Raw genomic sequence first — 12,599 nt, forward strand, 5'->3', positions numbered from 1 at the left:
TGGTGAGGTTAAAGACCTTTACAGTTCTTGAAATATAAATAAATAAAATATACAATTTAAATTTTAACTTTTGTATGGAGTCCTGTATGTCAATTTTCAAATGCAAGGACATAAAAGTCCGGTGAAATACAGCAAGTAAGCATCATGCTTTCTATAAAGTGTTCTATAAGTCTATAAAATGTCTGAATGCAGAGAGAAAAATCGTGGCTCTCTCCAGCTTGTCCTGGGTCTGCCCTGGACAGTCCCGACTATGAGGAGATCATCAGAGTTATTTTAGATACTGCATCAAAATAGCAGCCAAATATGTTTCAAGATGGATACAGAGTAACGAGACGTGCTTCTAGCACTGTGGGCTACATGTGAGAATGGACAGTTTCACTCCTAGCCTGATCAGGAGTTTCTGCATGAAAACTGTGTGTGTGTGTGTGTGTGTGTGTGTGTGTGTGTGTGTGTGTGTGTGTGTGTGTGTGTGTGTGTGTGTGTGTGTGTGTGTGTGTGTGTGTGTGTGTGTGTGTGTGTGGTATGGATATCTCTGTCCTGCATACAGAACAAACAGAGCAGCAGGAGGCTGAGTGGCAGCTGTATATTTTAAGCCAGATGTAATAAGCCCAGCTGGAGGCGTCTCAGTGCATAAAAAAGAGGAACTGCTGCTTATTCTGTCTGTACAAACTTGACCAGCTGAGTGTGATAACATTTTTACATACCTGAAACGCTTCAGACCTCTGATGAAGAAAAGGCTCGTTACGTGCTGTTCAATATATTTCAGGAGGTTTTCTTTTTATTTTGGATAGTTTGGATAATTCACTTTTTTTGATGGAACCATTTCCAGTCAGACTGCCTCATCCACTTCTTCCTCACAGCTCGGACTTGCTGCTGTTTTGGCTCTTGCGGTTGTAGCAGGGTGGTGTTTGTGCACCATCTGGGATGGATTTCTCTGCATCAAAGATGAATCTTATAAAAGGAGCCTTGACTGTTCGATTTCCAACAAATGTCAAGAAATTGAAAGAGTTAATATTTAAAAAAAGAGCTGGTTAGAAGAAAGGTAATATACTTCTATTAACTTTGTAATTGTTCCTTCAACAAATCAATCATTTAAAGTTCAGCAGTTTAATAAGAGCAGAGGTTTAAGGCACTGATTTAGTGCTTTTATCTTTAACCATAATCACTTTCATGCAGTTTTAAAGCCTTAATTAATTGTAATAATTTGTACCACTAACTTCAACCAGCTCGCTTGAAGAGAAAATTGTTTAATCTCATTTAATTTTGTTTTTTTTTGGGTTGTTTTGTTTTGTATTTGATATCTGCAACATGAAAGTGGTGTCACCAGACTGCAGTGATGAGGCTGAATGTGTGTCCTGTAGTCTAGTGGTTGTTGCTTCAATGACCCAAACATCAGATGCAACTTTGGAAAATCATCTCCACTAAGCAACTAGGATTAATGAAAAAGGTGAACTGTCACGAGACTCTCACTGCAGAGCGGTGCTCTAATAATTTGAAGAGGAAAAGCAGTTTAATCCTCCCCATAATGAACTGAAATGCTGCCATTAGTTGTTGCTCATTTCTTTGTGGGTGAGCTGAAATAACTGGAACTTTTCACTGGGTGGAAGCTTCCCTCTAAATCATACTAACATCTGTCTCCAATTATGACAAGTGACCTAACAATTTCTACCTGTACAATCAAACAGAATGCAATCTAATGAGGCGGAAAATGGCCAATTTGCCAGCAGTGCATGAATCAATAAATGTCATTTTTCTCTAAGGCCACAGTCACAGATGAGCATTTGTGGCTTATCACCAAAGATGAAGACATACAGCGAGCTGACAGGAGACAGTCACACCAGGCTCACCTGTAGATGCCTGACTTTGTGTTTCATTATCTTTCATATAATGAAATAATGCTATAATCAGTTTAACTGACAATTTCATCCCATCTTCCAACACTGTGATTGCTTCCACAGTTTCCCGTCACTGATGAATAGTGCTCATCACATCATCATTTAGAAAACTTTGACATGTTTGACTGAAGAAGGTCTGATGTGGTGTGGCTCAGTGTCACACTCAGCTGCATCAGTCACATCCATTTGTCACATAATAAGCACATCAATAATCCCACTCTTAATATGATGAGGCGATGGATTTAAATGAGCCACTTTTCTAGCCAATATAAAATGCTAATGTGCTGATTTACTCCATCTGAAAAGACAATTAGGTGTTAATTGAAGTACAGAGTATTTCTGTGCGTCTGTCAGCGAGAGATTATACTCAGAGCACAGAGCACTTCATGTTTTCACAGAAACACAAAAAGAAGCAGAGGAATTCTTAAAAATATGACAGAATCCATAAAAGCAGCTCTGAGTCTGAATATCAGAACAGTTCTCTCTGAACAAGTGCTGTTAAAGCTCTCATTACGCATAAATACAGCCCGAGGCCTGCAGCGCCATTAACAGAAATATTTCTAGAACTTTGGAGGTTCGTGTGAGAAGGTTTAGTGGAAGGATTACGTGGTTAAAAAGCGCCGTTTCACAAGCTTTAAAGAGTTTTCAGAATGCAGTCACATAACTGCATGATACACATGTGAAGGCGAACATGATCGGAAACATTCACCGTCGTATACATCAAACAGATGCTGAGCAACACTGACGTTAATTGAGGTCTGTCCAGCTCAGTTTTCTTTAACAGCTAGTTTGGTGTCTGTTAGGAGCTGCTGCTGGAAGATTAAACCCAAAAACATGGTCTGTGAAACCAAACAGCACAAGAAGGCTCATGGGCACCGCAGACTGTATAACAAAGAGAAATGTGGCCAACGTGATGGCAGACATTTGTTTTAAACTCCACAACCGAAGCCTTAAATGTTGCTTGGACTAGAGCGTGGAGAGTTAGGCAGGCCTGGTTAGCAAGTTTCATTTATGACTGTATTCATTCAGCGCAAACACAAAGATATCTGCACTCTGAGTGAGAGTCAATTAAAATGGACTGACTTCAGTAGGAAAACCGTCTGAGTCTTTCCAATCAGTTACCCTCACACACACACCAACTCAGAGGTTTGAGACGCAAACACAAACTCCATTATAGTCTTCAAAAAAGCACAATAACTGGATCAATTTTGATTTATATTTGTGATTCAAAAACTCGGCTTCTCTGTAAGCACTCTCGGTTTTTCCTTCCTCGCTCTCAGGCCCACTTGAAGCTGCTTCTGTGTGTTTAACCACCTCGCTGGAACAAAAACAGCAGCGCGCACGTCAAACTCCGCTTCTTTGTTTTCTCAGTCCTCATGCATGTCACAAATGATGGAGATTTTCTATTAAGTTAAGGCAGTAAAATATGCTGACATACTTCACAGACCTGCAGTTTGAGATCCAACACAATTATAAATATTCTGATATTAAATTCTGAAATGTTCCCATTTATCTTTCATTTTCTTATAATGCTTTTACCCTCCACCTCATTTTCTCCTTGCTATCACCTGCTTCAGCCTATCCAGAAGAAAACAACAGGAGGCAGAGAGTTTCTGAAGAGAAAGGCTCAAAGATGCAGCTCAAAACTGAAAAATAAGAGGCAGCAGGTCAAAAACAGAAGCTCAGACACACACTGTGTTCACGCTGCTGCTGCTGGGGGCAATAACTGCATGTGAGATCAGCACAGGTTTGCTCTCAGAGATGAGAAGTGGCCCGAGATGAATTCTCTGCCCTGGTTGTGTCTTATTACTGTTAGAGCAAATTATTTGTCACAACTTGTTTTTGAGACATTCATTTCTCTGTGTGCTTCCAATCTGCATGAATTCCAGATGGAAATTTTCTTATTTACAGAATCTATTTTTGTGTTCATGCGCTGTTGACAAAATATTAAATGTGCATCTGATTTAATCTACTCGACTGTCTTGAAAGTATTTTTATTTCCTGTATCAGGAGTGAGAGGTCACATAACTTCCTTTATCTGTGAATCTCTTCATATATGTGAGACACTTTTACCTCCAGATTTATCAGGTGTCTCAGTCATATTCAACTTTAAAATAATAATGGAACAATAACAGGCGTCATCCCCGTCTGTCTGCCAATGATGGAGCGAGTAATGACCTGTTACAGTTGTGAGCGACCTTTCTGCAGCCTGTGATTAGCTCTGATGCAGAGAGCGCAGAAGGTCAAACTGGAACAAACTCCAATCAGTGCGAATGAGTGAGGAGCGTGCCGCTTCTATAAATGGATCATTTCCCAGAAGGCAGCATCAGAGTGAGTCGTGGTATCATATGTCCTCGTAAAGCCGCCCTGTTTGTTAAATAAAGTGACATTTATACAGTTGTGTTTTCATAGCAGCTGCTCAACCACCCACCCACACACACACACACACACACACCCACACACACACACACACACACACACACACACACAGATGGATGACTATCAAGATGAACCTCCCGATCAGCACAGGCTCAGGGTGACTCTGTATGTGCGACTTGCAGGAGACGAATGAGGAGAAACGTCAGTCGTCACTTCCTGTGGATAATGTCAGAGCACAGCGAGAACCCGACTTCAACACCCCGTGTGAGTCAGACACATATTAATCCTGCCTCGGGCCTCGTTCCTGAGCTCTTACTGTAATGTACCAGACAAAGAACCAATCTCAGAGCGAGCTGACATACCTCTGGCATTTTAAAAGCTATTACACAAGCTGTGATTTTTCCTGCAGCCCTGTCAGGCTGAAGGGCCCTGCTGTGGTTTAAAACTTCAGCAGGTGTAGGCTTTCAGAGCTCTGTCATCAGAAATGGAATAAAATATGCTTAATTGTATCTTCATTAGTGTGAAATCACCGGGAAATAAGAACCACTGTGGTTTAATTAGAATTAGAATTAGCCCTTTACATAGGGAGAGGTTTTTGGTGAGAAGTTCAACATTTAATGATAAAAATAATAATTCCAGTGATACCAGTGTGCTTTTCACATAAATAATACCCAGCAGGCATAATGAGGATGATGAATAGATGGAAAAATGTTTTGTGCAGCATGTAGAAAACATCAGATACAAAAGGTCCCAGAAAGAAATGCACGCTAACATTGTTTCATTGTTTGACTGTTTCATTGTTGAGCTTGGTGTGATTCTGTAATATGTTAATATAGCCTGATGGGTATTTAATAACCCCACTCAGTGTGTTTTTCTAACGCGCTTTCACTTTGAGTGTTGTGTTTAAATTAATTCACCTTTGCAAGACTGCAGCTCTGATACGACATCCAGCAGAAACGCAGCCGGCAGGCAAAAAATCTCTCAAAGATTTCCTAAAATGTTTCAAAGCAGGATACCACCTTTCCCCCGACTGCTCACAGTAACGCATGCAAAACAAAACCATCATGCTTGTCTACATGTGAAGGAAATTATCCAGAATGTTGTACTCTTATGGTATTAGCAGAGCAGAACAAGACAAACAGTCAAAGCCTCCTGAAGAGACAAAAAATCCAAACCAAAAAAAGAAGCAAGTTACAGGATGAGCACAAAGATCAGAGGAGATACACAGGAACAAAAACCAACAGACATATGAAATGGAAGTGATTACCAAACCAAATTTAGACAAACGTCCCCAAAATGGTAAACACTAGCTTGCTTTATAATTACCTAATCACGGCCTGATTTAAAGCAGAAAAACCAAAGTAACTGCAGATGCCGCGAGCTGATATTTAACCAGCAGCACAGACTTAGTGTTTCACAGACTGAGAATCTGAGGGTCACACAGTCACACGTGCAGCTCTTAGCAGGAGCTGTTTATAAAAGCAGCATTTCATTCATGCTCTTGAGCAGGACCGAGCCACAGATTCCACCTGCTGCCACAACAGAGACGCTTCATCATCAGCCCACAGTGGCAGAGAAGGAAGCTAACCTAATCCAGTCCGTTCCTTTTATTTTGTCACATCTACAGCTCCGGTGATGTGGGGTGTCACTGACCCCCACTTTCAGGTTTTCACTCTCAGGGAAGAGCTTAAAATGAATCAGGTTTTAAAATTTAAACAAGTTTTCAAATATGATTCAAATCTAAGAAAAACTCTGGAACTCAGCAGGTTTCACAGTCCCCAACGTTCGAGTGGGATATTCAACAGCTGGAGAGAAACAGATTTACTAAACTCATTGCAGCAAACAGTACAGTGCCAGTCACAAGGTCCCTGCATTTAATGGTGATCGGCTCTACATGAGTGCTGATCTGTCTTTGCACAGTCACGCAGCGCTGCCCATCGGCTAGCAGCCTGCCTCTGTGCATAGATCCAATAAAAACCTGCAGCACTCAGTCAGTGCATGCAGTTAACATAAACACAAATGAGCAGCTGTTGCAACTGAACTCATTTATTTTTCAGCTCATAAAACAGAGTTTGCTGTTGAGCAGCTGGGACAGGTGTGAACAGAAGTAGCAGGTTAGGATGCAGGATAGTTCTCTCACACCTGGGAGCAAGGTCATAGTTTACCTTCAACGTGACGCTCAATATTCAATATGTTTACAGAACCCACATTTTCTGTTTCCTTATGTTTTATCTACAAAATTCATCACAACATAACATCTGTCCAGGTAATCAGAGGACTGACGGCATTAAAGAGCGATGCTTGTTTGCAGGAAATAAGACGCTTTTAACTAAAAGCAGAAAAAAGTTGAACTCTGAAGGATGTCACAGAAACATGCCATAACTGTCACCTGCTGACTGATATCCTGGGAATCATATTTCATGTTCTTTGTGGGTATGTTAGCACGACCCTCATTTTCAAAAGCCTTAAATGTGGACATTTTTATTCTGAGAGGTCACAAAAGGACAGCTCCTTCTGTGACCTTCAGCACTTCTTCAATCTCGGAGATGTGTGTATTTAAGTAGATAATCCTGAAATATAGCTACGGTGCCCCTAAAGAACGCTCATGTCCTGATCCAGCTCAGCAGGGAGAGCAAACTTTCACTGATGAATGTCTTTGAGCACAAAACAGGCCCAGAAGTACTGGTGCACAGTGGGGTTCCTATCAGTGACACACCGGGAGGTTTAATTATGTGTGCGGTGAATAACACAGTTTATAACTCACGTCTTGTAGTCAAATATCTGTAGTAGATAAGTGCTAATATTTAAAAATGTCACCAGGTAGGAAACCCAACTTCTAATGACTTTCATTATGCAAAGGGATGGATTTTTTTAAAGCACGTAACACGCTCTGCTGAAAAAACTCTGTTATTGGGGCATAAGCGATCAATATTAGAGTGTAACTGATATTTTCCTCTGCAGGCTAAATTACTCTTTATTTTTCTCAAAATTACAGCAAAATTGAACCATTTCTAGACAAAACTGTTTGATTCAAAAACAGCAGAAACCACAGAAACCATGCCACGCCACACGTGTGCTCAACTCTGTACTAACAAGGCTGGTAGGAAGATATGTTCAGGTGTGGCAACAGTTAGGCCTCATCTAATTTAATCTGAAAACAAAAACAAGAATAAAATCCTGAAACGTAAGACGGCTGCTGTCAAATTACTGAAAGGTCAAGTTAAAGTCCAGTACAGTTAGGAAGATGACACATCTGAGAATATCACTAATCACAGGCGGTCCTATATGAGATTTTTAATAATTGAAAGCATGAGTGCACAGATGACTTCCATATGACATGGCTTTCATTAGCAGCTCGCCCTCAGTTCTCTGGAGGAGAGGCACAAAAGTCAGAGAGGAAAATGTAACGCTGTCGACAGAATTCACATCGTCTGATCAAAGCTGCGTTTCTACAAACAGTTATTAACCGGCTGCAAAGAGTTCCTTAAAGTCTCAACATATCAAAACATATCAACGCCGGTCTGAACGAACATCTGCTGCTTTGATATCAAAGCATCAAGCAGATGTTTCTCCACAGTCAACTCATGAAAACTCAAAGTCATTTATAGCTCGGTTTCAACTCCAAAGGGATGTGAAATGTCACTGAGCAGGAGAACCAAGTTTCAGGTACTGCACGCAACACCTTAAATACGTCACAGTACCTTAAAGGTACAGTGTGGAAAATCTCACCACTAGATGTCAGTTGACTGCAGACTGCAGTGCAGGCTCTCTGTCCACTGTTTACCTCAGCCGTCCACGTCTATTTACTCTGGAGGAGGCTGTAAGACTTTGTGAAAGGAGTCCGATACAAGTGGATGAGTCAGAGAAGCTCAGCTCTGACCAGAGACAGAGACACTGAAACGAGTTATTGAGGACATCCTGAACTTATCTGTCGGTAAGCGCCGCTGCTTTTGCCAGCATACGTGTGTCCTTATCACTGCAAAACACATTTTCTACTTCTATAAACTGTATTAGGTGGAGGAGTCAAGGCAGTGTTTTTGAGTGCACAGGGACAGGGAAGGGTATTTATAGAGATAAAGGCATCTCTAACACACATGACAACACACCATTTTCTCTCTCAGTAGACTGTTGCTACTCTACATTTGACCCTGTTCTATGTACATTATTCATGAAATGCCTGCAGGGCAGATGAAAGATAAACTGCTCCCTCTGTATTAATATTACTACTGAAAAACCAAAAACAGAAATGCTAAGATGCTGAGGTCAGCCCAAACTGCCAGCATGGCCCAAAGACACTGCAGTAAATGAGCTCTAATACCAACATGATTACAAAAACAAAAAGAAATGCACTGATAATAAAAATGACTGAAGATGGCATTATACACAATTTATAAACAATCCCATTCTTGAAAAGATTTAGTTCATTATGAATAAAATCATCACATCATACGCGTACTTTTCCAATCAGTTTTGCATGTTTTTTTTCTCCAAAATTTTTAAAATTTGTAGAAAAAAGGGAACGAGTGCAGACAGCCAGGTAAACTTTAACCGTCTGCAGATCATTCACTTTTTCTTGCAACAAAAATGGGACTAATAAACGTTGTGCTTTATGCTTTGTAAATTTTCCTATTAAACCTGCTACAGTATGATTGTGCACATTCAGACAATGAAGCAGAAAATATTAAAGTACACCTTTGCTTTCTTTAAGTTCTTCTGAGAAGTCCAGAAGTGAGAAGCTTCACACCAACACAAACCGACCCAAACACTGAAATGATGAGAGGACTTACTTGAGTACATGTGTGGAGCCGTTGATTTGCGTGGCCGTGCAGGGAGCGCCGGGCCCGAGGATGGACGGTCTGCGGTACCTCTGCCTCCCACAACACAGGATGATGAGGAAGGCACGGCGGAAGGACTTGTTGAGGAATGCGTAGAGGATGGGGTTCAGCATGGAGTTAATGTAGCCCAGCCACAGGCAGGCGGCCCACAGCTGTTCGGGCACTGTGTAGTCTATAAAGGGGTCCACCACATTGGTAACAAAGAATGGCGCCCAGCACAGGCAGAAACAGCCCATAATGATGCACAGAGTCTTTGCTGCCTTCGTTTCTGTTCGCATACGGTGGTTCCGCTGATGGTCGGCGGAGTCTGACGCTGTACCGGCACCGACCCCGCCGCTGGCGCCTGAAGTACCAGGGGTACTGGTACCGGCTCCTCCCGCCCGCTGGAGCATGCTGATCTGTAGGGCATGCGCACGAGCTGTGATGTAGATCCTCTGGTAAGCCAGCACCATGAGGACTAGAGGGATGTAGAAGGCCACCAAGGAGCAGGTGAGGGCATATGGCTTGTTGACCATGAAGACACAGGATGTAGTGTTGCTGCCATTGTTGTAGCGCCTCAGCTCAATCTGGTGAAAGATCAGGGAGGAAAGTCAGCTGGCTGGACTGTGCTGCTGTTATTTTCTTTGGTTGCTACAATCGGGTGATTCATTACATAGCTTTTTGATAAAATATGAGCTGAATGCGGCCTCCTGTTTGGGGCATAAAATGCAGCCAATCTGTCTGATACAGCTGGTGTTGCAGAGGTACACTAAGGTGTCCTTTCCTGTCGGTGTCATGATGCACAGCCTGAGGCAATATTAGACGCCCGGAGATAACAACTGTCTTTTAAAGAGCGAGGAGTAAGTCGCAAAGTCGACTGCAAGTACAGAATGGTTAATGTGCCATTTGGAAATGTTGTGTTTTGTTTGTTTTCACTCAGTTTTTACAGCGTCTTTCACTCACTGGTTCGGTTAGGCAGGAGAGACGACTCTGAGCAAACCTGCTCATTGACCCACAGTGCGTTTAAAAGGTCCCTTTACAAGCCTCCGTACGACCAACTGTGACAGACTTCATTATTCCCCAAACCTGCTGCATCAGCTGTAGGTTGGAGGAGGAGTCCAACCTACAGCTGGAGTCAAATTTCAGTCAAATATTTTCAAATCTTACCAAGAAGTTTTATGATTTCACATTTCTCCAAGTCCTCTCCTTTTTCTCCCGTCTCTAAGCTGCTTCAGCTGCACTCAGACTGCAGTAACATCAGGAAAATCCAGTCTGTGTGACAATCAGTGCAGTGCTGGAATAGTTTTAAGTCACCTAGCGTGAATTTTACAGTTTGTGTCTTTGTGTAGACTTTGATTGCAATCGATGACAGACACGGTGGTGGTGACAGAGCACTTCAATTAACTGTTACTACAGAGAGTAATCTGACTACTGTAAGGTGATCAAAAAGATGTGTATCAGTGTCATCTTATTGCTTAATTTAATAAAATGTTTGTAAATATGAACGGCTCTGCTTTCAGGCTTCAGCTGAGTGTCGAGCAAAAGTGGAACACAGATCTGGAAGCAGAGGGAAGGCTGTGCACGTCAGCATTGATCACAGAGAGGTCCCAGCCTGGATTCATATCGGCTCTGTGAGAAGCTGCTGCTCAGGAGGACGACATGAAAAAACACATCGATCCATCCTGCTGAACAAACGTGTGAAAAATTAAAGCTGTCTTTATGACTGGTGGCGCATATGTAGGTACAATGTTCTACATGTTCATGTAAAGGTTACTGGATGTCCTGCTTCAGTGTGCACAATGATCCCAGACATGAGTATATATATGAGCACACAAACCACACCTCAGTGGTTCACGTATGGCCTCATTCTCTCTGTTATTGCCAGATACGTTTGGAGGATTCAGAGCTTTGCCCAGAAATACCAAAAGCTGCGTGCGTTTACGCTACATGTGGTGAATACCTCCATCTTATAAGCACCCTGAGCCAACTGTTAAAATGTAATTATCGAGCATGCAAAGAAACATCAACGCTTTTATGAGGATTTAGGTGATTTCACGTGATGGCTGAGGACATGTCACTTTAACTTTGAGTAAGAATTTGCTCAGTTAAAATTGTTTAAATAATCAGCTCAAACTGCCTGTAATGCAATGTAAGGATATAAAATATAAAAAAGCTTAGCAGGAGGTCAAAAAAATCATTAACAATTAAAGCACAGCTGAAATATGAAGTTACTGATAACAGCATTAAAAGATCAAATCTTCTCTTACATTTTTGTTAGGATTTCTTAATTTAATCTGAATAAATGCTTCCATGGCAGCGTGAGCTTTCAACCAGTCTGTTTAATATAAAGCTGAGGTGACACGTTAAACTTGTGGGAATCAAACATTGCTATGACACCTTTGCTAAATCTGTCACCAAGTGCCGAGATCTCATGGGACATCATCCTAAATCCAAACTGTGCCTTCTTCAGTTACAGTGATCGGGACTGAAAGCACAGAGCTCCATAAAGCCATCAAAACAACAGAAAGCAGTGAAAACAGACACAGATGTACCTGAACTGCATGTGGATTCTGCTTGTTTTGTGCCAGAAATGACTCCGAATATTCAGCAGCTCTAATTAAACCCACAGAGAGCCGCTGCCACTGCTGCTGTACACCAAGAACTTTGGACTGCAGTGCGTGTGTGTGTGTGTGTGTGTGTGTGTGTGTGTGTGTGTGTGTGTGTGTGTGTGTGTGTGTGTGTGTGTGTGTGTGTGTGTGTGTCACTGCTGCCAACCTGAGCCAGCCTCGTGTTGACAGGCAGCTCAGAAGAAAGTTTTCCTGGTGTTCAGGAGAAGATGGACGGGGGCGAGCGAGGTTAACAGTGGCAGGGGAGTCTCTCTCCCTCTTTCACAGTCTCCTCACACACTCACACTCTCACCTCTGCTTTGTTTTCATTCACCAATGTGTCAGAAAGATGCTTGTGTTGGTCATTTTGGGAAAGATTTCTCTTTATCATACTGAGTATCATATCACCTATCAGCCTATCATCTGTAAAACAGCTGAGAGAAGAGAAGGAATATAAAGAGTGTGTAATGCAGGGAGGACCGCGTCGCTGTTTCCAGAGGGCTGCACTCACTGAGATAATGTTAGAAAAGCACCACGCATGGGAGAACTGAATAGAAACATGAGGTCATAACACACACACACACACACACACACACACACACACACACACACACACACACACACACACACACACACACACACACACACAACAATGCGCTTAAATCCCGTATCAACATTAAATTGAGGCCGCATCTCACTGATTGTTTGCTCCGATGCACTGCACAGGTCACATCATGAAACGCCGCATTTTCTTACAAATACTGACTGTTGTGGAATATCTGCTATTACAGGCATGCCTGCATCAGTGGATTAAAATATTTATATTCACGACACTAAATATGATCAAAAAATAGTTCAATATCCATTCATATTCATCTGTACTGAGTTTGAGCTTTTAGGCCGCT

At 42.0% G+C, this 12,599-nt stretch overlaps 1 protein-coding gene across 1 annotated transcript in view; it reads right to left on the minus strand.

The window, feature by feature from the left end:
• htr4 (5-hydroxytryptamine receptor 4) overlaps positions 1 to 12,599 on the minus strand; it is a 197,088-nt gene that overhangs the window by 50,121 nt on the left and 134,368 nt on the right. The window contains exon 6 of the mRNA XM_030739983.1: positions 9,062 to 9,675. Coding sequence (XP_030595843.1) covers positions 9,062 to 9,675 — 614 coding nt within the window. The remainder of the gene's footprint in view (positions 1 to 9,061; positions 9,676 to 12,599) is intronic.

Source organism: Archocentrus centrarchus, chromosome 10, assembly GCF_007364275.1.
Source record: "Archocentrus centrarchus isolate MPI-CPG fArcCen1 chromosome 10, fArcCen1, whole genome shotgun sequence".
NCBI lineage: Eukaryota > Metazoa > Chordata > Actinopteri > Cichliformes > Cichlidae > Archocentrus > Archocentrus centrarchus.